General features: G+C 40.1%; 2 protein-coding genes and 1 long non-coding RNA gene across 3 annotated transcripts in view; 2 read left to right on the top strand and 1 right to left on the bottom strand.

The window, feature by feature from the left end:
* Positions 1–25,100, bottom strand: part of Rbm11 (RNA binding motif protein 11) — a 272,518-nt gene that overhangs the window by 138,929 nt on the left and 108,489 nt on the right. The gene's annotated exons all lie outside the window — the stretch shown is intronic.
* On the top strand, positions 1,244–15,634 carry LOC116086065. The gene is made up of 4 exons (XR_004116805.1): positions 1,244–1,293; positions 2,947–3,065; positions 3,838–3,924; positions 15,530–15,634. It is a non-coding gene; the product is annotated as an uncharacterized LOC116086065 (long non-coding RNA).
* On the top strand, positions 23,507–24,987 carry LOC116083577 (lysine-specific demethylase 4D-like). The gene is given in 2 exon segments (XM_031360366.1): positions 23,507–24,206; positions 24,209–24,987. Coding segments are annotated over 2 exon segments (1,479 nt in total).

Below are 25,100 nucleotides of genomic sequence, written 5' to 3'. Positions count from 1 at the left end.
ATCTTTCTTAATGTTTTATTTCTGTGAAGAGACACAATGACCAGGTCAGCTTATAAAAACAAGAAAAGCATTTAATGGGTGCTTACTTACAGTTTCAGAGAATTGGTCAGTGATCATCTCAGTGGGGAGAGTATCTGCAGGCAGGCATGGTTCTGAGAGCTTACATCTGGTTCACAGGACCGAGAGAACATGAAAATGCACCTGGCATGTGCTCTTGAATCCACCAACTCTGTTCATGCTGGTTCCTTTGTTCAGATCTGCAGCCCAAGCTCCCAGCTTAACTCTGAGATTGACTGCCACAGGCTTCACTCCTAATTTGCTTGTTCCTCTGGCTTAACTCTGCCAGCTACCACCCTGGGGGAAAGTCAGGGTTTTTTTTCTGCATTTCATTGGCTCTTTTTGGCTTTTCTCTTTCTCTGCCTCCCTTAGCTCCATGGAATGAAAACACTAGACAGCTTTATTATTTTAGAATTTGTCAGATAGCACAATTGCTAGGCACAGAATCTCCTACCCTAATCTTATCAGCTAACTTATATCAGCTGATCCATATCAGCTGGCTGCTGATTCTAGCTCTCCCGAGATCTTACATGGTTGTTTGTGCCTCTTGTTTCAAAGCCTGGCCTAAAAGACCTCCTCTTTTCCTTCATCTCCTCTCTTCCTCCTCAGACTCAGATGTCCCACCTTTGCCCTTCACCCAGCAATTGGCTCCTGCCTTTTTTATTGACCAAATCAAGAACCTCCCCATACACTTTATTCCCAGTGAATAGAGTGCATCCTTCAAAAATGTCACACCCTCTAACCATTCATAAACAGTCCTACCTTCTTGGAAAGAAGCATTCCACTATATGAGCCTACGGAGGCCATTCTTATTCAAACTACCCCACTATATGTTTATAATGGTAGTAGTTGTTTTAAGTGAGAAAAACTGAAAAGAATTTCCCCTTATATACTATGTATGCAAATGGAAGAGATAGGTTGAGCCATGAGCCATGGCCATATAACTAAATACAGTATTCTGTAGCCCTCCTGGCTTGAGGGCTGCCTCTCATAACCACACCTCTCTGCCCACCTCCTGCTATTTGCCACTACTCGCTCCTGGTTCCAATTACATCGGAAGCCCCGCCTCTATAGAGACCAAAGAAGCCACTGATTGGGCCGGCATGCTGATGAACTTGGGGGAGGGGTTTTACCTCACCTATTCTACCTGTTGGCTTGTAACAAAGAGATCATTAAATTCAAGATGGCTGAAGTGATCACAACTCCTGTCTAATTTTTATAGAGCCTCCCACGTGGGTAAGGTATAGTTATGGCTAGCCTACCCCCTCCCAACTCCATATTCCAGAATAACGCTGGATGGCAACAGTGTTCAGTAACGGTTAAGATTTTGAGGACAATAAACAGGAAGAGTTATTGAAAGGGTTTCCTTTACAGGAGGTTTGTTAGAAATCAATTGACATGGTAAGGGTATTTCTTTTGTGAATATTAGTAGGTAGGCACACTGTGAAAATGGGAACAAACTAGTTGTGCCAAGAACTCAAGACAAGAATCTTCTGGCCTGCCAACCAGGAGAGCATTAGGAAGTAGAAGAACATGCAAGAGTGTGTGGTATCTGAGCAATGATGTAAAGCAATTTGTAGAAGAGAGATTGTCTGTCAAAGAACATGTTATGTAAGGTGAAGGCTGAATGTGGACCATTTGTTAACCAGATATAATAGGACCTGTAGAGTGGTAATATCAAAGGTCAGAAGACAGTTCAACAATGACAAAAGGAAGCAAACTAGGAAAATCAAGTACAATAGACTGAGCTGACTTGTGGTGGTTTGATTACATATGGCCCCATAGATTCCTGTGTTTGAATGCTTGGCCATAGGGAGTGGCCATAGGAGATGTGACCTTATTAGAGGAACTGTGGTCTTGTTAGGGAAAGTGTGTCACTGTAGAGACAGAGGCGAGGACTTGAGATTTTTATATGTTCAAGGTACACCAGTGTGACACAGTACCCTTCTGCTGCCTCAGTATCAAATGAAGAAATCTCAGCTCCTTCTCCAACACCATGCCTTCCTGGTTGCCCCCATGCACCCCACCATGATGAAAACCTACTAAACTCCTGAAACTGTAACTAAGCCCCAATTATAAATTTCCCCTATAAGAGTTGATTTGGTCATGGTGTCTCCTCACAGCAGTGAAACCCTAACTAAGGTTATTAGATACTAGAGAATACAAAGATGATCTGATTGGTAGGGAAATTTGTACAAATAAGAAAGGCAAGACCAGAAAGAATCTGCAGGGATATTTAAAATTCAAGTGGAAGAGAGAATACGTAGAGGATGTTTTAATATCTTAGCAGGCTGAGAAGAGGAAAGGGTAGGGATGCTTAAATGTAGGAAAGGAAACAAGTGGTTAACAAAATAAGGTCTGAGAGAAGGCAGAGAGAGCTATGACCAAAAACTATAGCTGGGCAGATGAAGAGCTAGTAAGGGGCTAGGTAGGAAGGAGAGAGTCGGAGGCAAAAGCTAACTTTCTGACAGGAAATAGAACAACATTCCCACCAGCAGAGATAACTTTCCCACACAAGATATGGAATGGGCTTGGAAAACAAGGTCTTTCATCAACCCGGGCCATCTATCAAAATCAAGGTCTTTCTTTAGACAATAACTTGTGGTTCTCTGACTATTTTGGATGAACAATGCCATCTGTTTGAAGTATTTTCAGTCCAGAAGGAGGAAATGAAGTGTGGGAAAGATCAAAAGGAAAGAGAATCTAGGACCCTATAAAAAGACAAGCTCAGAGACTGCATGGTGATCCATGGATTCTGGAGACCCCACATTTCCTGACAGGCACTCTCTGTTCTTTAATTTCTGTTATAATAAACACCTGTGTTCACCTTTTCTTTATCTTTACTATTTTTATCCCTGGGTATTCGATTTTATTTTTCACTTTGAGAAGAACCACATGGGAATCTGGCACACATGGTAGCAACAATCCCCTTATAGAAGTATCAGATTGTTTTCTCAGAAGGAGCTATCTCTTCCTCGGACTACGGTGCAAAGAGAAAAAAAATCTCTGTAAGTATCTTGAGGAGGATGAGAAATTCTCTCTTGTTTTTATCTGCCCTATAGTATTGGAACTTGGAAATAGAATTAAGCTAGAAGAAAAAGATACAGGTAAATTAAATATTTTGCTCTGTCAAAAGTTGTTTTGTCTTCCCTATGCTAAAAGGAGCTAGTACTCTGCTTCAAAGTGTTTCCAACTAGAAATGGTCAAGAATGGGAAACGTTGAGAAGGCAGTTCAGTGTCTCTAAAGCTGTCTTCTGCTGGGAGCTACATTTATCCATTTGGGGACATTATCATTAGGTGACAATAAATGCTGTTAGATTGTTTTTGTTAAAAAATAAAATAAAATTTACTTTCAACATGCAAACTCAAGGGGTATGATGATACTTAACCCCACTGTCATTTAGTGGTTATGTAGGAAATCCTGGATGTGATAGAACAACTTTTCATCTGGTACCCCACAGTTGGTCACAGAGGCAAGGGGATCTATGAGTTTCAGGCCGATCTGAACTGTATGAGAACACTACATTTTCAAAAAAATGATACAAAGTCCAGAAATGTTTATGTCTTTACCTGTATTTTCAAATTCACATATTCTTTGAATGGAAAATTTGCATTTTTTCTATCTTATGTGCTTTCCTTACCAAAAATTCACATATGCCCTCCTCCCTTTCCTTACTTAGTTCAGGTTTGTTAACAAATTGATACATAGAAGCAAGATATGCACAAAATTTAAGTATTATACTTTGCAGCATTCTAATTCTTGTCTTTTCTAATTCATAGGTAATTAAGATAAACAAAATAGGTTGATTTTTTGCCTGTGCCCTTCCTATTCTAAGATGTGGATATTATACCCATGAAACAGAAGTTGTAAGTAACACATTATAATTAACTTAAAACTGTATGGATTCAATAATTGTGACTAAATTAAGACAATTTCCCCAATACAAAACCCTAATAAAATTATTATTGTAAATAGTATGTTCTACCTTGAATCAGTAGGGGACAAATTTCGCATCTTCCTCCACTCACTCCCTCCTTCCCTCCCTCCCCGTACCATGTCATTCTGCTTCTGAGTGGTGAGGACTAAACTGAAGACCTTGTTCTAAGGGAGTCCCCTCCACTGACCTATATACCTAGAATTTTTATTTGCTTGAATTTGAGATTACTCTATTTGATGGTCCATTTAACTTGAACAGATATGGATTTGAGGTTCGTTCAAGGTTTTATTTAACCCACTTAAGACATATTTTACTAGAAATACATTTTACTAGAAACGTAGAAATGTGGATGCTTGATTACAGGTGTCTGCTCCAGGCCCTACTTGTGCATATGTACTGTATTTGTTCCTTAGAAACCTACGTTCTCAATTCTAAAACATAACTTAGATTGAGATGAATGGCTGATAGAATTAAGTGGTTTAAGGTATTTGCCTGTTCACAAAGGAGGCAGCGAAATATTTATATCACTTGTGCTTTTCTGTGTGATGTAGGATAGGACTTATTAGGAAAATCTTTCCAAGCCAAAACACAGAGCTGATACTGTCCCTAGAATGTAAGATATCTCTTTAGATGGGGCAAAGTGAATGTGCCAGCCTTGATGAAGAAAGGCCCTATCCTGTAACAGTCCATGAAACTATGTAGCTAAGGGAACAGGGGATTTGTGGATAACTCTGTAACAATAGGAGGAATCTGAACCTTTAGGGCTGATCATGGGCATTAGCCTACTCTTTCTGTGAGCTAACTTTAAACTGCTGAGCCAGCTTCCTGTTAGTACCAAGGAAGAAAAAGAAATGAGCCTCCAGGGTAATATAGCTTTGCCTCTCATTATTTACTTAATGCAATCCATATTTCAGACAAGCAATGGAGAAGAGTGTCTAATTAATTGGATTATACACATACCATGTACCACAAAATCATTATTACTTACATTTAGGGTATAGGACATAGACAATGCAACTAACGCTGAATCTATGGAACTGCATGCCAGCACAGCCAGCAGTGTATAGAAAAAGAGCATTAAGTTGGAGACAAATACAAGCCCCAAAGATAGCCACCTGTAATAAATGGAATGATTTCCAGAGTTGCACAGACTTTGGGTGCACTTTGTCTAAATTCTTTTCTGAGAGACTGAATGATAAACACTGAGAACTGCTTTCTGCTACCTCTGCAGTTATTTAGAACTCAATCAAAAATCGCATTGTCACAATGATGACAGCTTAAAGTATTCTTCTGCATAAAAACGCACTTTACTTTGAAGAGTTTGGCTTTAAAAGGCAATCAGAAATTAAAAAGTGAAGGAAAAGAACACTTGCTAAAATGATAGATGGCACTGAAAAAAATGACTGGAAAAATCAATTACTGTTCCAATTATACTTACTGTAAAATTAGATGCACTACATATTCATGATAAAATTATTCTCTGTACACTAAAATGTGCCCAGCTACTATAATATTTCATGCTGTACTTTTACATGAGATTATAATTTAAAGTGTTATAGTGTATTGAAACAAATGTATCTAGCAAATACACAATTTAAAATAAGAGCTATGCCACTCTTAATCCCATCAATCACCTATTTGTTCTTTCAAAATTTTATTTTCATACAAAGTAGTATGCACTTTCATATGAATGTAAATCAACACAATTTCCTTTCTATGTATATTCTAAAATATTTAGGACTCAAATGTATAGTTTTAAGTTGATGAATTCTCCAGACTCTTTTTGACTTAAAAAAGTATTGAACACATGTAAGAAGAGACTCATCTTGAGTTTATATATTGATGTGATCTATCTGTTCAAAATTAAAGACCACATTCTCATTCATTACCTCTTTGATTTGAGGAATTAAACTTGTTATCAAAACCCTATGCTCTAATAATGGACATTCCCCATAAGTTCTCAGTAAAGTGAGTAATGATAAGACAAAGGAATTCTCCCTACAGTAGCAGGACCTGTAGAGAACTTGCCACACCACAAATCTCTAGTCAGAAAACAAGATGACACAATTGGATAGATAATCCAGAAATTGCTTTGATGGTGAAAAAAATCACCCTTTGGTAGTGAGGTAAAGAGTGACACCTTTAAACATTTTAGCATGTTCTAACACTTTATATGATAAAAAAGGCCTTATTTGCAGGCACAAGAAAAGTTCCCAGGATGAGTTCATTATAGATTTAAATGCTCATAGATTTAGAATGAGCTTGAATGGTGAGTATCTAATAGCAAAACAAAAACAACAAACAAACAAACAACAAAAGTAAAACAACCAACAAACCAATCAAAAACTTGATACATAGGGAGAAGGCAATGTGAATACCATGAGAGATCTGTGTCTCCATGTGAAGAAGATGTCGGAGGATGACAGCAGCCAACAAAAGGTGGAAAGATGCACAAAGCAGACTTTCCCTTAGTGCCTCCAGAATCTGTTTAATTTTTGATTTTGGACTTCTGTTCTTCAGAACTGTGAGACTATCATTTCTGTGGTGCTTTGTCATAAGTCACCTGGTAAACAAATACTCCTTTATAATAATTAGAAGTTCAAACTCTGGGAAGAAAGACTAGTACATAATTAGGCGAATTTTCACGTATAGTTCTCTGTGATGAAATAATTGAGTACCTCCTCTGGAAGTGATTCTGTGGTACATGTTGAAAATACAATTAAGAACTATACCTATCAAATGAGGGATGCTACAAAGAGTCTATACAATATTTTTACTTACGTAAAATGATAGAAATAATTTTTCCTTACCAAAACATATCTGTCCAGCTATGATTACAATTAGGCTACTTTCTACTCTCCATTTTTCTCAAGATAAAGACAATTGAGACTAGTTAGGGGAGTGTCTTAACTAAAGGGAAGTGCCTTTAGTGCCTTTGGTTAATGGAACCACTATTCATAAACTCCAGACTATAGTGATCAAGTAGAATTGAGATGCAAGGGTTATCAGATTTTGCACATTTTTAAGAAAAATCTCCAGATCTTAAATTTTATGTAAAGTTCCTAACTATCTTTGGTAAGATAAATATACTGAATGACCAAAACAAGCTACACAAATTATTATTAGTTTACAATTCTACTTTATTTGAAGTACCCAGGAGAATATAAAGGACTTTCAAAATGGAAGAACTTCAAGAGGATTTAATAGGTTGTGAAATTCAGATATGTTGTTGGGGGGGCACATATCTTTAGGGTAACTAAATCAAGGGAGGACAGTTTTCCAAAGATGAATAGTATACATGTGTAGATATTTCACAGAATTTAAATGAATTGTGGAAGTCATGCAGTATTTCCACAAATATCCAAAGGGATCTACTTCAAGAACCTTTGGTATGGATCAACATTTTTCATACTTTCAGATGAAAGGTTTGTTAAAACACAAACTAATAAAATGTAATCTCTTCATTCCCACACTGATATGTTGATTCTGCAGACTGAATATCATTTGCCCAAACCAAGCCTTTTGTGTAACTGAGGAGATAAATGAAGCCCAGAAAGGAATGTGAATAGCTAACTCAGTGAAGAATTGACTAAAACTCAGGGCTCCTAAATAGATTGATATTCAGGACTTATTTGGCTCATTGCTACCAATAGAGGTTGATCTTTAAACATTTTCCCACTCCTGTTTAGTGTTGTATACTCATGGTCACTATCTTAGTCAAGGTTTGTATTCCTGAAAAAAAGACATTATTGCTTGCTTGCTTGCTTGCTTGCTTGCCAAGAAGCAAGTTGGGAAGGAAAGGGTTTATTCATCTTACACTTCCACATTACTGTTCATCATCAAAGGAAGTCAGGACAGGAACTCACACAAGGCAGGAACTTGGAAACAGGAGCTGATGCAGGGAACAGGGAGGGGTAGTGTTTACTGGATTGCTTCCCCTGGCTTGCTCAGCTTGTTTTCTTATAGAACCCAGGACTACTAGCCCAGGGATGGCACCACCCACAATGGGCTGGGCCCTCCCTCACCCTTGATCATTAATTGAGAAAATGCCTGACAGCTGGATCTCATAGAGGCATTTTCTCAAGGGAGGGGCCTTTCTCTGTGATAACTCCATCTTGTGTCAAGTTGACACACAAAACCAGACAGTACTGTCAACATCATAATACCAAGTAAAAATTACTTGCAATGTATTGTAGAGCCTGAGACATTAATATTTAATATCATTCTTTTACATTAAATTATAGTTTAAGAGTATGAGACATGGTCTCTATTGCAAGAAATACACAGATTTTTAAAAAGGATAGTTTGTGCTTTCTAAGATACTGTCTACTAGCAATGCATATGCTCATAATAGATCATGTAAGGAGTTAGATCTTGTAGCATTGTTTTAATAAAGAATGAAATATTCCACACAAAAATGGAATATAGCATATGAGGAGTTAAGTAAGATTTGGAGAGAAAACAAGTAATGTAGGAGGAATGATAATAGCATTGTCACAGATATGAGATGATTAGCATTCCGTCTTGAGAAGACTAAATTGCAATGTAAATTTAAAGACTAAAATTTTTGGAAATCATTCATTTCTAAAAATTGCAACCTTGTGAGAAGAGAGCCTCAGAATACTTGTATATTTAATTTAAAGTTCACATTGAGAAATCTTGTTTTCTACATTGGCTTTACCATGACATAATTTGTGAGGTCAAACTGACTGGTGACATTTGAATAGAAAGAAAGAGCATTAAGTATCATGACAGACACTCATTGCATGTCCACTAAATCTACACCAATACCTGGGATATAATATACATACTGCATCTATTTTTGTGTTGGATAAGAAAGCAAATAAAATGTCCATGGGCAGATACACAGCATAGAGGTTTGTGCTGAAGAAAGCATATGTGACTGACAGTGCAAGGGACAGACCCTCTGGAACTACAGAAGCATGAATGAAGACCATTTTTTTTCTGTGTTTGTTTTAAGACAATGAGTAGAGTGAGGTAGAGCTAAAGCAGACCACTGCTACGGGAAAAGGAGAACATACCATTATGGACATGTCTGCATGTCTGAGCCTTTTCTATTAAAAGTTCTTCTGACTTTCCCCTCACGGATACCAAACTTGCACCACCTTCACCTTGTGAAACTCTGGCAGCCCACCTTCTTCTGTTTCCTAACTAGGGTTTAGATATAATGAACTTTCTCTGCCAACAGCTTATATTAGTAGGCTCATCCTTAGCTGGCAAGTTCTCTATTGAGAAAAAATTGGGTCATGGAGATTCTGATTTAATTAATGAAATATTTCATAGATGAATTCATAATTTGATTCAACATTGGAGACGATGGGAAGATTTGTTGGGGTGCAGTTGGAGAAAGTCAGTTACGGTGGTTATAATCAGCTACTTGGAAACATCTTTTTTTATGGTCTCTGTCTGTCTTTTCTTCCTTGGTGCAATGAGATGACCATTATCTCCCTTCTACTTCTTAACTTCTTATACACTCTTCTATCATGAATTACCTCACATCAGTAACACAGCAATGGAACAGTCAACCAACCACTGACATAAACATCTGAAAATCCAAGCCAAAACAATTATTTCCTACCTTAAGTCCTCTTTATCTCATATGTTTTGTCACAGCAACAAAATGTTGACTAATACCTGTTATCATTCCATGCATTTCATTTGGTGTCTGATGTATTCATCATTTCTTGGGCTCTGCTTCATGCAGAACATGAACTAACAAGAGGCTTAAAAACAGACTTAAACTCTGTAGACATAAAAGATTAGTGTACATAAGAATCCAAGTCCCAATTATTTACCTATATGATGAAGAAATAAATGAAGTGGAGAGCACTCATAATGAAGAGTGGAAATACTCCAGTGAGCACATACAGTGTACAATTCCTCCAAGTCCTCAGAGAGTAATGGGAATATGGATCATTTATAAGAATACCTTGAAAAACTGATATTGTCTATGGTTAGCAATGGTCAGGTAGCCAGCCCGAGAAGGCCAGGGACAGCAAGACACATCATCACTAGCTGCCATGATGTGACACATTCCCACTTTCACCTTGTGTAGCATGTCTTTCTCCTCCTGTGAGTATGCCACATCCTTGATAAAAGGCCCTGTTCCTCATCCCTTCCCCCTTTTTCTTTCCTCCACCCAGAGGCAGCCTCTATATTCCCTTCCCCTTATCCTGAATAAACCTCCCATGTAAAAGCTGTCAAATGGTGTGACTTAATGGATTCCATAGCTAGATTCAACATTTGGTACAGTGACTTGGGAGGTGAGACTCCAGAGGTTTTCTTGATGCTTGTCACACATATTGGAACTCTAACCCCAGTCTGCCTGCCACACAGGCCTCTTTTCCTGCCCCTGGATCTCTGGACTTCTGCATCTAACACTTACCAATTGGTGGGTTTCCCTTCCTGGTCAGTGTAAATGCTTGCCTAGATCCAAGTGACCTTTGACTGTCAGGCACCCCTCTGCTGTCCTTGCGGGTGGAGGAACACCCAGACTTAGCCTTATGGCTATGACACAGACTTTTTCTCTTGGGCAAGACTTTATTCTTTTACCAGCAAGGTTTCTATTCTTTCTCTGTCTCTCTGTCTCTGTCTCTGTCTCTGTCTCTGTCTCTGTCTCTGTCTCTCTCTCTCTCTCTCTCTCTTCCTCTCTCTTCCCTCTCTCTCACAAAACCTGGTGAAACATGTTTGCTCAGGAGCTTTGCCCTTGTCCCTGACTAGCCTCATGAGCACCTGGCTAGCCAGTTTTTAACCAACTATTCTAGTCCTACCTGTGCCCTTGGGATGTGCTGGGCCCAGATCTGTGATTCTTCTTGCCTGTGGAAACTACATCTTCTATATCTTCAATTGCCCCACTGGGATGCCTCTTGGAGAACCTCAGGCCCCTACATCCAGTGCCTGATTTAAAGTTCTTCTAAACTCACATACGTTTGTAGTCAGATTTGGCCTCAACACCTATTAGATAATGACTCTAAATGGTTGCCTAACAGTACTATTGATCCCATTATTATAAGGGGTCTTTACAGTTATTTCCAGAGATCAGGCTTTCTCTTATTTTCACACCAAACCTTCTCTCTGTTCTTCCTGTTTCCCCACTCAGCTCCTTCTAGCTATGAAATCTCAACCAGAGGAAACCTCCATTATCCTTGGTCCAGCTAATACGCCTCCTCCTTACCATCCCCAACTGGTAGCTCCCACCGCTTCCTCTCCTCCTTTGGCTTCTTCAGCCTCTTCTCCTCTCTCTCTAGCTGTAAGCCACTCTAATAGTCCTAATCTGGCACCTGCTTTCACCCCATCAACTTTTAGCCTCCCCACTATATGCTCTTGCTCCACAATGAAACTCTTTATTTATTCCACCACCTAGCCTAACCCTAACCCAGCCTCAATTTTGCCTTTGTGGGAGGTTGTTGGGGAGGATGGTCTGGTCAGGGGGTATAAGCCCCCTTTTCATTTAGTGAACTTTCTTAAATAGCAAAAGGGACCTTATACCTCTAACTCCTCTAACTTTATTAAAGAATTTCAGTATATCACTCAATCTTACTTTTATATATATGTGATATATATATATATATATATATATATATATATATATATAGTTTCCAAGAGGTCATCCAGAAAACCCATTTCAATTTTCACAACACCTTACAGAGGCCCTTTTATAGTATCCTGTTAATCTAAACCCCAAAGCATCCAGAGGGTAAACACATTCTAATGACCCATTTTTTTCCAGAGCTTCCCATACATTAGCACTAAGATTAAGTGCTTTGAGTAAGGACTAACTCCTCAGGCAGATGTCTTAGCATTTGCTTTTAAGGTTTACCATGAGAGAGATAAAAAGCCAGCAAGCAAAACAATCCAAAATGTTGGCCAAGGTTGTTCAATCTGCTTCAGAGACTGCCTGGGCTCCCCTGCCTCCTAAAGCTCAAGAACCAACAGAATCAGGCCTCAAATATGGTGAAGAAGGTAACTGTGCTGAGCCTGCCCCAACCCTGGCAAGCCATCAGGGTCATGTCCAAAGTGTCATCAACAGGGATGTTGGAATGTTGATTGCCATCATATCAATAATGGCACAGGGATATCACTCCTAGACTGCCCTCCAGTCATTTTCCTAGGCCTGGAATGGATGACAGAAGGAGCCTGAGCTTCCTTGACCCAGACAGTACCATGAAAAAGCCTTTGATACTTTAAAGAGGGCCTTAATTTCTGCACCAACCTTGAGATTGTCAAATGTAACTAAACCCTTTTACCTCTTCATGGACAAGAGATCTGGGGTGGCCAAAGGGATATTGACACAAACCCTTGGGCCCTGGTGCTGACCAGTGGCCTACCTCTCAAAGAAATTAGACCCAGTGGCGAGACACTGGCTCACTTGCTTACACATTATAGCTACAATGGCCCTTTTGGTCAAGGATGCTGATAAACTGTCATTGGGCCAGAGCCTGACCATCACCCTGCCTCATGCTATTGAAGGGCTATTCAACCAATCCCCTGATTGATGACTCACCAATGCCACAATGACTCGTTATCAGCCTCTCCTCTTAAACCTTCCTAGAACAATCTTTCAGGCCCCAACTACCCTGAACCCAACTACCTTACTACCAGATGCAGATCTCAAAAGGTCACTACATGAATGCTCAGGTGTCCTGGTTGACATTCAGGGACCAACCCAGATCTTCCATATACCCTTTTGATAGATGCAGAGACAACATGGTTCAATAATGGTAGTAGCCGCATTTGGGGCAGTAGTAGTCTCAAGCTGTGAGATCATAAGGGCAGAGCCAATCCCAGCTGGGACTTTGGCACAGAAAACTGAATTAGTTGTTCTTAGGCATTGGAGTTAGAAAAAGACAAAAGACTTAATTTCTACACAGACAGTTGCTATGCCTTTGCCACTGCTCATATCTATGGGGCTATTTATAGAGACAAAGACCTTCTGATGGCAAAAGAATGGACTATTAAAAATAAAGTGGAAACTCTCTTCCTATTAAGGGATCTATGGAAGCCTAAAAAGCTGGCCATTATTCACTGTCCAGGGCTTCAAAGGAAAAAATATCTCCATCTCAGAGGGCAACAACAAGGCAGATGAAACAGCCATGGGAGTGGCCCTAGAAATTGGGCCCCCTCACGCCCTTGATTTCCCTAGATCCAGGAGACCTCACACTCCCTGACCAGCCTAATTATACTACAGAAGATGTGATCTGGGCCAAAAATCTGTCCATGTCTCAATGTCATAAAGGATGATATAGAACAACTGACTACAAACTAATTGTACCAGAAAATGAGTCTATGCTTACTGAAAAAGACCCATCATTCTACATACATGGAAGCCTGGAGAATTCAGGACTTAGTCCACCAGTGTGACTCAAAATTAGAGATGCCAATTTGAGAATAGCTGAAATTACTAAGAATGGTAAGGCCTGTCAATTGGCCAATGCAGTTGCCAATGAGGAGAAGTCCAGGACTCCATACCAGGGTATGAAGCCAGGAGTCTATCAGAAAATAGACTTCATGGAGGTAAAACCTAGAAAATTCAGATATAAATATTTGCTGGTGTTAACAGATACTTTTTCAGGACTAAGGCTTTCCCAACTAAACATGAGACTGCTCAGACAGTAATAAAGAAAAATATTAAAAGAAATTCATCAAGGTATGGTTTTCCAAGGTGTAAAGGGTTAGATAATAGACCTGCATTTGTGTTCCAGGTGAGTCAGAGATTAGCTAATATTCTGAAGATTGACTGGAAACTTCACTGTTCCCGAGTTCAGGACAGGTAGAGAAGATATATAAAACCCTAAAATATACTCTAACTAAATTGACCTTGGAGGCTGATGGTAACTGGGTGACTCTTCTCCCCTCATCCCTTTATAGGATATTGAACTCCCCATACCAGATGGGACTCACCCATTTTGAGATTATGTTTGGTTCACCCCCCCCCATTATTCCTAGTTTACAGGCAGAAGTTATGGCAAAAAGAGGTGATCACCAGTTAATAGATGATCTCAAAGGTATCCAGTGGGTACACAAACATATTTGGCCTAAACTTCATGCTCTCTATGAAACAGGTCCATCTCTGGGCCTAAGCAACTCCAACCTCTGAGATTGGGTCTTAGAAGAGAGACACTACCAGGGTCATTAGAGTCTTTCAGGAAAGGTCCCTATGCCATCCTTCTGACAACATCTACCACACTGAACATTGACAGAATTACAGTATGGATTCATCATACTCACATTCAAATTGCAGATCCATTTGCAGTTGAGGACAAACTGCCCTAACCAGCTTAAGGCTGGGAAGGAGAGTCTGGATACCATTTGATCTCAAGTCACTACAATGACAAGCATCAGTTTACAACACACATATGGGGTGCCTGACTCAGAAGCAGTGGCAGAGAGGCTCACAGAAAATGTTCACCACTGCATTGGCAAGCATCATCAGTTCACAATGCAAGCATGTTATTACATTTGGTATTGATGCTTTGACCAGACAATTAGAAGCTATATTGGAGGTCTGTGTCCTTGCAATGTTGCCTTCTACTCCTATGTGTGTAGCACATATGTGTTGTAGTGCTACACATACAAGACTGTGGTTTTCTTCCTGGTGTTACTGTTGCTGTTCATGGTTGTATGCCCTGACCTGCAGGACTTCAACAACAGGGTTCTCAAGGGAATGACAAATTGGGATCAGAAGATGCAAAGGGAGGAGACAAGACAAAAAATTCTATTCAAGACTCAGTTTACTCTAGGGAAACAGAGGGCTTATAAGGCTACAAACCACAAAGTTATTTGCCCAGGTCCACTGGCCCAACTGGTATTGTCGCTTAGTTACACATTAACGTAAATGGACTGTCCTCATTGTAAAATGTCCGGAAAGCCCCCTATCATAAAATGTTCCAAGTCAATTATGGGAATGGAAGCAAGAGAGTGGAAGAAACAAAAGAGTGTTAGTTAATAGATGATGGCCCAGGAACAAGATGGAGACTGAGATGCCAGGGGCTTTTTGGCCCCAACAGTTGTGGAATGGGATCAGTAAGCACTCAAGGCTGTCTGTAATATTGTATGGCCAATGCCATTGCTTTCCGCCATTGTTTTAGGGTTGAAAATTTTCTTTCTGCTACTTATAGTCCCAGGATGGTGCATTGCATGGTGTTAGATTGCTGTGCCATGGTAAATTAGAGAATTCTGTTACACATAGCCAATATGTTGTGTTCCATTCCTGTCTTAAAGTTTCATCTAGTTTTGCTTTCCAGGAATTGGGGAATCTGGCTTGGGCAAAGGTGGCATCCCTGATCATAGGAGCCAGGGTTTAACAGATATACTAGGGCAGTGTTTCCAATGCATCAGTTTGCATGACTTTATTGTGATTGTAGTGGTTGTGGGAGATATAGTTGACTCTTTATTGTCAAAATCCTCCTCATCTACCTCTTCTTCATAATCATATTCATAAATCTGTTCTTCTAGTGCTAGAGTTGTATGAGTACACTGATAACCAATTTTTTCCTGGCTATCTTTGGTTACAGGTACAAAGTCCAACTTTAAGAATTCAGAACTGTGGCTGGAGGGATGGCTCAGGGATTGAGAGCACTGACTGCTTTTTCAGAAGTCCCGAGTTCAATTTCTGGCAACTACATGGTAGCTCACAACCATCTGTAATGGGATCTGATGCCCTCTCCTAGTATTTCTGAAGAGAACAATGGTGTACTTTCTGTATACATAAAATAAATAAATAAATAAATCTTAAAAAAAAGAATTTGGAACTGATGGCCATACCACAAAGTTTTCTTCTGTTTCTATGCCTATAAAAGTGGTTGTGTCACTTTTTGACATTTTATAAGTGTTATATCTCAGCTGTGAAAGTTTTCTCCAATATTGGTTCTGCAATAGTGAAGTAGCTGGTGGCATTAAAATTTCTGAGGGGTTCAATATTTGGTACTGTGGCTCATTTGTTTGAGGGAATTCTGCATTACTGATTTCTATGACTCCTGTGCTGACCACTATGCCTGAACCTGTGGTGCTAGGTATACTTGTGGCTCCTGTATTTGCTGGTTCACTGATTGCAGTATTCCTAGTTGTATTGTTGCCTGACACAATCCAAAGCAATAAGAGCCACAAGCATAATGGTGCTATTATGCTTCTGACCATAATCACCCATGAAGAGGGCAGAGTAACTATGGCTATTCCTGTTACTGCTTCCAGGAACATATACAAGATAGGCAAGATGAGATGTTTTTATATTTAAGTATAATTAGTATTGTAGTTATCCAGTATGACACTCATGAAGTCAGTACCAATGTGAGTAGGATTGCCAAGATACCTTAACTTGTATGATGTGGGAACCCTGTCCAACAAATAGTCCAAGTGGTGAATTTTATTCCTGCCAACTTTGTGTTGGTTGTATTTGTCCCTTGACTTGTTATTTGGTTGCACCAGTGTGTTGCTAAATTTACCACTGGCACTAAAATATAAACAACTATAACTATTGCAAGACATTCATAATGAGGCTTTTGCATAAAGTTTTACTAAGCCATACATGTCATGTAATATCTTCTTGTCTGGACAGTTTTAGGTCAGCTTGACCTTATGTAATCCAGACAGTTTTCTCTGTCCTTGGATCATCACTTCTGCTGCTTCAAGATTCTGATCTTCCTTATTCCTGTGAATGCATTCATAATCCCTAACTGGACATTTATCCTGTTTCATTGGATAATCTATATCCATGTTATATTATCCTATCTCTTGATAGCTTAGTTTTGAGCATGCTGTTAATCTTTCAATGGTACCTGTGCTGTTGGCTGATTAGCCATGTGATTTTCCCATTGTATATTCATAATTTTAAAAACATTTTTATCCTTTCTCCCTGTGAAATGTGTTCCTTGCTTACATTATATAAGATTTGAGGTCCCACAATGTGAAATCTAATCCCATAATATGAGTATGGTTAAAGCTTGGTTTGGGTATGGTCCACTTTTGGCAGATCCTAATTCAGTGCATATGTCTACCAAGGTGCATGAATATGCTCCTTTCCATTGTTTTAATCATCCTATAAATTCTATTGGTAATATATGATTAAAATTCAGCCTATGCCCTATGTTTCCAATGTAATTGTGTGTGAATCTAGTTTTATTCTTGGGCAATGTTTGTGCTGGTTTATTGCATCCTTGATCCCTTTCCATGTCACCTTTAAATTTCTACCTGGAAACCACTGGAATGTGGCATGTATTCCTGCATGTCCTAGGGTTTCACTATTTTTAATATTTCTTCATTGATAATCTCTGTCTCTAAGTGTCTAGTTTATATTGGCTTCCATTCTTTCTTAAGTCTTAAATGTTTGGAGCCTTTCTGTTCTGCCTTCCAATTTCATTTTAATCTACTTACTAGGCTGGATAATTTATGCACTGTGTCAGTATGTCTATATTCTTCACCCTCTTTATTAGTATGAATGTGCACATGATATACATACACTTTAATTTCTTTGACTATATTATATAATTCCATCCAAAATTCCTTGGATCATATATCTTTGTCATTAATTTTCCAATCATTCATTTTCCATTCTCCTCACCATATGGCTATACTATTGGCTATTCACCATGAGTCATTAAACAAATGTTTACCTTTGTTTTTCTTTGAGGCTTTGACTTGCTGCTAGCATGACTGCTATGACTCCTGGGTGTTGTGCAGATTTAGCTGTTCCTTCTTTTTGTGGTCACCATTCCATCTGTGGTCTGTAGGCTGCCGCCTTCCACAAGACTGTATTCTGTTTACTGGTTGCAAAGCCATCCATAAACCAGGCATTAACCAGGGAAGGCTGGTACTTTCCTGTCCCCCAGTGCCCTAGTGGTATCTGTTTCTGGAGAGGGGTGGCATATGGGATGATTGATAATACCTATGTATTCATAGAATGGTTGTTCTGAATTATCAGCTTTGATGCCTTTGGCACTGACCCCTTTGCAGGCAGGGTATCAGAGTGAAGGAGCTCCACTAAGTACCATTTCCATTGTAGTCCTTTCCCTTCCATGGGTAGACTGGTGCCTTGATCCAGTCTAGGATCAGGATGGTGGTTCTAAATATTATTTGGTTGTTCTACTGCATGTTGTGGTAAAATTTTAAGACTCTGTATGCTGTCCAAATTGTTTCCTCAAATAGAGAGAATTTGTTTACTGACCATGGGAAGTGTTTACAACAAAAGCCTATTGGTCATTCTCTACCATTTCTTTTGGCAAAGATTTTCCAGTTTCCATACTGTTTTAGATACAGTAGTCTAAATATACTATATCACCTGGTTGGATGTGTGGCAGCTTAGAGTATTCCTTTATATATTCTAGCACTATTTTTACAGCTTGTTCTTGGGATTTATCCCAAATAAAATCATTTGCTGTCCTGAAAATATTATACAAGGGTTGCTGAATGACTTGTAAATATGATACATTTTTCTCTCCAATATCCACATAATGTTGTACCTCTTTTTATTAACTGGTGTTTTAAGCTGTTCTAACTTAAGACTTCTATAGGTATTTCTGGTTCTGTAGTGGTCCACATTACACCCAAGAACTTGACCTTTGTATCTGGTCCTAATGCCTTATCCTTATTGCTGACCCAACCATCATCTCTTAATATTTGTATGGTTTTGTCTACTATTTTTGGTATATTTTCCATTTCTTGTCCTATTATCTAAAAGCCATTGAATATCAATAGATAATACAGTTAGGTGCTGGAATGACCTTAACCAGTGACCATCTTAGAGTGTTGTGGGCTATTATTGGGCTGTTTATGTATCCTTGTGGTAGTCTTAGAAATGGGTACTGTCTTCCTTGCCAAGTGGTATATTTTCTGCTTTGTGGATGCAGTAGTATGCCAAAGAATATGTCTGACAAATCTATAATAGCCAGCCATTTAGGCTCTGCTTTCTTTTTTTTTTTTTTTTTTTTTTTTTTTTGGTTTTTCGAGACAGGGTTTCTCTGTGTAGTCCTGGCTGTCCTGGAACTCACTCTGTAGACCAGGCTGGCCTCGAACTCAGAAATCCGCCTGCCTCTGCCTCCCAAGTGCTGGGATTAAAGACATGCGCCACCACGCCCGGCCTAAGGCTCTGCTTTCTTAATCCTCATGAAAATATCTTCTTCATCTGGTAATTGTTCTGGCAGTTTAGGGAACAATTCATTAATTCTCCTATAATCTACTGTCATTCCCCATTTACCATTTGGTTTTAAAACTGGCCAAATTGGACTTTTGAAACAGAAACTTAGAGTTGGTTCAATTACCCCTTCCTTTAGCAGGGTTTTAATGGTTTCAGATATCTCATTTCCTCCTTTAACTGGTGTAAATGAGGGTTTAACTGTTGGTAGCCTTATAGGTTCTATTTTCACTCCTGCTAGATTACATTTTACTTTGACTATCTTTTTAAAAGTTAGAAAATTAGGCAAAAAATTAATATTGTTGGGAAACCCAAAATATTTTTTGTTGCTTTGCAACATGAAAAATCCAAGGGAATTATTTTGTCATATACCATTAATTCTAAATTACATACTAGTATTATGGATTCTCATGCCCCTTCTTGTATAATTATTTCTTTTTCTTGGTATATTGTCTGGTAGATAGTATATGTATTAATATCACTGAGTCAATTAGCCATCTAACATTTCCTCATTCTTGTGAGCAACGTAATATATGGTCTTATTGGTACCTGACTTGATTTCTGTTGAGGTATACATATTTGCATTCTTATAATGTGTTGCTGATTGTTTCTATGTACTGTGGCCACCTTTGTGGTGGCCTTTTGTTCCCTAAAAATGGCTTAGGCTTGTTCCTTCAAAAAGTCCTCTTTGGTGTACGCCTCTGTGGGGTTGTGCTTACAAATGCCAATCCAAGTTTTGTGCCACAAGGTCTAATTCTTGTGAATGGTCTGAAAAATCTGAGTGTTCTCCTTAATTTAAATGGCTTCTGTTTTATATTTATTATTACTACTTTTTCTTGGTCTATCTCCTGTATCCCTTAAAGAAATCAATTACATCAGAAATAGTTCTGCAAGTTTGAAGGGGTCCTGCCAAATGAATTCTTATGTGTGGCGGCAGTTCCCCCTTAATTAAAATTATTTTTAATTGTGGTATAAATAGAGCAGTCTGTGGTGTATCTACTTCACTATATATAAACCACAATCTAGTTTTCTCACTAGTTGAATGGCCTTTTTGAAAGTGTTTCATTTTGCTGCTGCTTCAAATTGTGTAAGATCTAAATATGCAATTGCATATCTCCAGGCTGTGGTTATCCAGCCCAGGAGAGGATGTTCATCGCCTCAAGCAGTGCCTAGGACTTGCTCTAAAGCTTCACACACTGCTGTTTTTCTCTACTATATTCTTAAATTTCCTCATCTCTAATGCTGACAGCATTATGTGTCTGCTCTTTTTTTCTCAGAGCTTTATCATATGGGATGCATCCTTCATTTCATCCTGAGCATATTCTAGACTCAACTGACTTATTTCTTGAGGAGTGTATGGTCTAATTTCTATTTGTTGCTCAAGCTGCTTCTCATCTTTGTTACCACATAATGTGGATATTTTAGGTATGTTAACCTTGCAAGATGTCACTGTGATGGATATGGTTGTGTTGCCTAGGTCCTGGGTTAGGGCAGCATCTTTAAAGGGTTGTTTGCCATTCCCTCCATTTCTTAGTTATATTAGCTGTCTTTATCTATGTCTACTATGGTTTTCATCAATATTGCTAGAACTTTATTATTAGCTGCATGCTTTAGCAATAGCTCTACTACTTGTGGACCTGTTAGAGGTACCTCAATCTTCAGTTCCTTAAACCCAGCATTCCTTTTGACCTTATTCTTTGTTCCAAACCATTTCTTCTCTGTGGAATTTGTGACATCTGAACTCCCTTTCATGGTTTTGAAGCCACCAATTAGTTTTTCCATTCTGATGTTAATATATATGCCATGGAGTATAGATTTAATAGTTTTCTTTTTTATGTACTATGCAAAGTTAGTTTGGGATTGCTTTCTTACTACTTTTTCCAACAATTTATCTGCACTTCTCACGAGGCATTTGGCCAGGTATTCTCTCATGGATTTCCCAGTACCTTCCCCCCTTTCTGCTACATAGGCAGCAGTTGTCACCCATGTGTTGGTAATAGCCTTTTCCTTTCCCTGCACCTTTCACTTTTCCCACCTTGCAAGCAGCAATTGGCATCAGAGTGTTGGTGATCAGCTAATGATGAGGTCCTTCAACCTGCACCCCAGGCTCTTACTACCACCTCAGCAGCAGTAGGTTTCAGCAGCATTTGGCTTTGGGTAGTGATCTCTTCTTTCATTATTTCCCTTACACCTCTGGCTAGTTCTGCACCTGAGCTGCAATTAATTTTGTACATCCAGAAGGTTATTGTCAATTTGATGAAATTTAGAATAATTAGGACTACTATGGTCCTTAGAGGGTCCGGTTTCCTTCTCAGGATTCAACCTTATGGTGAAATCCTGCCAACTGTGCCGACTGTTACGAGTCACATCCAGCTTAAGGCTGGGAAGGAGAAACAGAGTCCAGATACCATTTGATCTCAAGGTTTATTTACCACCATGACAAACACCAGTTCATAACACATGCATGGGCTCACAGGCAAGGCTCACCACCACAATGATTAGCATCAGTTTACAACACATGCATGGGGAACTTGAGCAAGTGGCATAAAGACAAACAGGCAAGGCTCGCACGCCATCTGTCCCTTGCTCAGTGTGTCTCAGGTGACACCTTTTTCCTCTGGATCCGCTTATCTCAGAGCAGCCAGGGTGGCAGTCAGTTCTCCTGGTCAGAGAGCCAGATAGCATGACAGGCTTCACTGTGAAAGTATCAAGGTCTCTGCCTACTGCTGTGAGCCTCTGCTTTTATTAGCTACAAGGGGGCAGTCACACTCTAGCATTGCATCATTACGTAGTACTTCGTTTTTATCTGCTCTACACAGACCTGACGTGAGCTAGAACTGACATGAGCTAGCAGCTCATTCAACTCTTGTCTACGACACGAAGCTGACATGAGCTAGCTGCTCCTCTCTATAACATCCAGCTGAGTCCTGTTCTAAATTTTTATTAACATTCTCTCTACATTAAGGAAATTAAGATTATTTCACTGAGCTAGGTTTTTTAAACCTCAGATTATGACTCCTATGCTATTATTGGTATAATATTAGATAATTAAAAGGGTTACATGATAGGAACAAAAAAAAAACCACTATGGCAAAGTATTGCATTGATCTTATCAATAATATCTTATTCAAATTAATTTGTAGGAAAGTTTGACCTAAGAGATTCATGAAGTAATATGAAATTCCATCAATATAATCCACCATATAAAGAAACTGTAAAAAACCTACATGATAATCTCAGTAGATGCAGAAAAAGCCTTTAACAAAATATAATACCCCATTTGTGATAAAAGTCTTGGCAAGATTAGCCATACAAGCCCCTTACCTAAACACAATACATGAAAGCAATACATAGCAAGCTAATAGCCAATGTCAAATTAAATGGAGAAAAACAAAAACAGTTCCACTAAAATCAAGGTTGTCCACTCTCTCCATATCTATTCAGTACTTAAAGCTTTAACTACAGTAATAAGACAACATAGGAGATCAAGAGGGTACAAATTGGAAAGGAAAAAAAAAATCAATGTATCGGTATTTGCAGATGATATGATATTATAAATAAGTAACCCCCAGCAGGCTAGCCTGGTCTACAGAGTGAGTTCAGAACAGTCAAGGCTATACAGAGAAACCCTGACTTGAAAAAGAGGCATTCACATTCATGTGTTTGGTGCTAGTTTCTGGTCAAATAGTTATCATTGTTCAGTTGTTCAGAACTTGAGGACCCTGCTGTTTTCTTGTCTATTTCACATTTAGAGGTGGTGGGGCAAAGACAAACATGTCCAGCAAGAGCACAGACATGTTCTGCATGTCTCACTTCTCTCACACTCTGTCATGTGCTCCCAGTTAGCTTTGAGGAATTCTAGAATATTCTTACTGATTCTATGAGCAGTTGGTGTTAGAGTATTGCTATTATAGCATTCTTTCTTCAATGTATTCCTAGTTGGGCCTGTCTCACATTGGGATTGTCTACATTCAAAGGAATATGGGCGGGGCTAAGTCAGCTGAGAGGCAGTGATAGGTTGAGACTCCAGAGGGTGGGCAAGCACTCATTGCCTCAGGTCTTCATGGCTATAAAAGAAGGAGCCCTGAGGTCTCAGGCTCATAGGAAGAGCAAGTCCTACAGAGAAAGCTTCTCTCTGATGCTAGATCATCTTCTCCCAGGTCTCGATTCCGTTGGTGTTGGGAAACCAAACCATAGGAAAACAGAAGGAAGAAAAGAAAGAGCTTAAGAACAAATAAGAGAGTGGAGAAAATCCAACAGGAAGGAAGGAAAAACTTACAGAGAGAGAGACAGAAAGAGCCCCCTGAAAAGCTCAAAGACCCAGGGCAGCCAGGACCCCAGGTCGAGCTCGAGAACTGCTGTGACTATGACAACCCCTGAACAGGATGAGTTCCAGAACCCAGGCTGTACCATCATGACCTTCTGCCCAAACATGGAAGAATTCTCAGACTTCAGCAAATACTTCGACTACATGGAATCCCAAGGGGCACACCGAGCTGGACTGGCCAAGGTCATCCCACCAAAAGAATGGAGGGCCAGGCAACCTTATGACAATATCAGCAACATCTTAATAGCAACTCCCCTGCAGGAAGTGGTCTCTGGGCAGGCAGGTGTGTTCACCCAGTACCATAAGAGGAAGAAAGGCATGACAGTGGGGGAGTACCGTGAGCTGGCCAACAGCAAAAAATACCAGACCCCGCCACCCCTGGATTTTGAAGATTTGGAGAGAAAATACTGGAAGAATCGCCTGTTTGGGTCACTGATTTATGGTGCTGACGTCAGCGGCTCCCTGTTTGATGAGAACCCTCAACATTGGAACGTGGGCCACCTGGGAAGCCTTTTGGATGTGTTGAAGCAGGACCGCGGCATAGTGAATGAGGGCGTCAATACGCCATACCTGTACTTTGGGATGTGGAAGACCACCTTTGCATGGCACACGGAGGACATGAACCTGTACAGTATAAACTACCTGCACTTTCGGGAGCCCAAAACCTGGTATGCTGTGCCCCCTGAGCATAGCAGGCACCTGGAGCTCCTGGCCAGGGCACTTTTCCCTGGCAGCTCCCAGGGCACAAGGTGGCGCTCATCTCACCCACTGTGCTCAAGGAGAATGGCATCCCCTTTGGTCACATCACCCAGGAGGCTGGGGAGTTCATGGTCACCTTTCCCTATGGCTACCACGCGAGCTTCAACCATGGCTTCAACTGAGCAGAGGCCATCAATTTCGCCACCCCAAGGTGGATCGACTATGGCAAGGTGGCATCTCAGTGCAGCTGTGTGGAGGCCAGGGTGAGCTTCTCCATGGATGCCTTTGAGGGGTTCCTGAAGCCTGAGAGCTATGAGCTGTGGAAACAGCAAGGGGATCCTAGAGCTATGCACCACCTGGAGCTCACCTCCTGCCCTGGGCAGGAGCTGACCCATGGGGCCTACACACTGGATCAGGGGAAGCTCACTTCGGCCCAGAGGCGTTCCCATTCCGGACCCCTCAGGAGTCGGGTGAGCAGAGGTCACAAGAGCTGTCCTTACACAAAGGTACACCCAGAGTCCCCGTGCCTTTTCCCATCCAAGCTTTTGGCTCCTCCACAAGGGCCAAGATTCTCCAAGCAAGCTTCTGGAGCCTCCAGGATGCCTGTCGATTCTGTTGATGTTATAGCTGTGAAGCACTCACAGGCCTGTAGAATCTTGGATAGAAGCCCCAAAGTCTCCCTGCCGCTCACGGTGGTGGATATGAACTCTGTACATGCAGGATCACCTCCTACGTCTGAGGCCATTTGGCCACAAATGGACATTCCTGATCACATGGACAAACAGCTGTCTGAGATGTTGACGAATCAAACTCCACTTTAAATGATGCATTTGAGTCTCCTCTTGGTTTGCCCAGGATCTCCTTCGGAATTCATGCAGAAGGTGGATCTGCAAGGTCTTGAGCCATCATTGCACGAAAAGAAAGAGCTTCCAGG

The sequence above is a fragment of the Mastomys coucha genome, unplaced genomic scaffold, assembly GCF_008632895.1.
Source record: "Mastomys coucha isolate ucsf_1 unplaced genomic scaffold, UCSF_Mcou_1 pScaffold12, whole genome shotgun sequence".
In the NCBI taxonomy this organism is placed as follows: Eukaryota; Metazoa; Chordata; class Mammalia; order Rodentia; family Muridae; genus Mastomys; species Mastomys coucha.
Note: the sequence above shows the minus strand (reverse complement) of the source record. Positions and strands in the feature narration are given on the sequence as shown.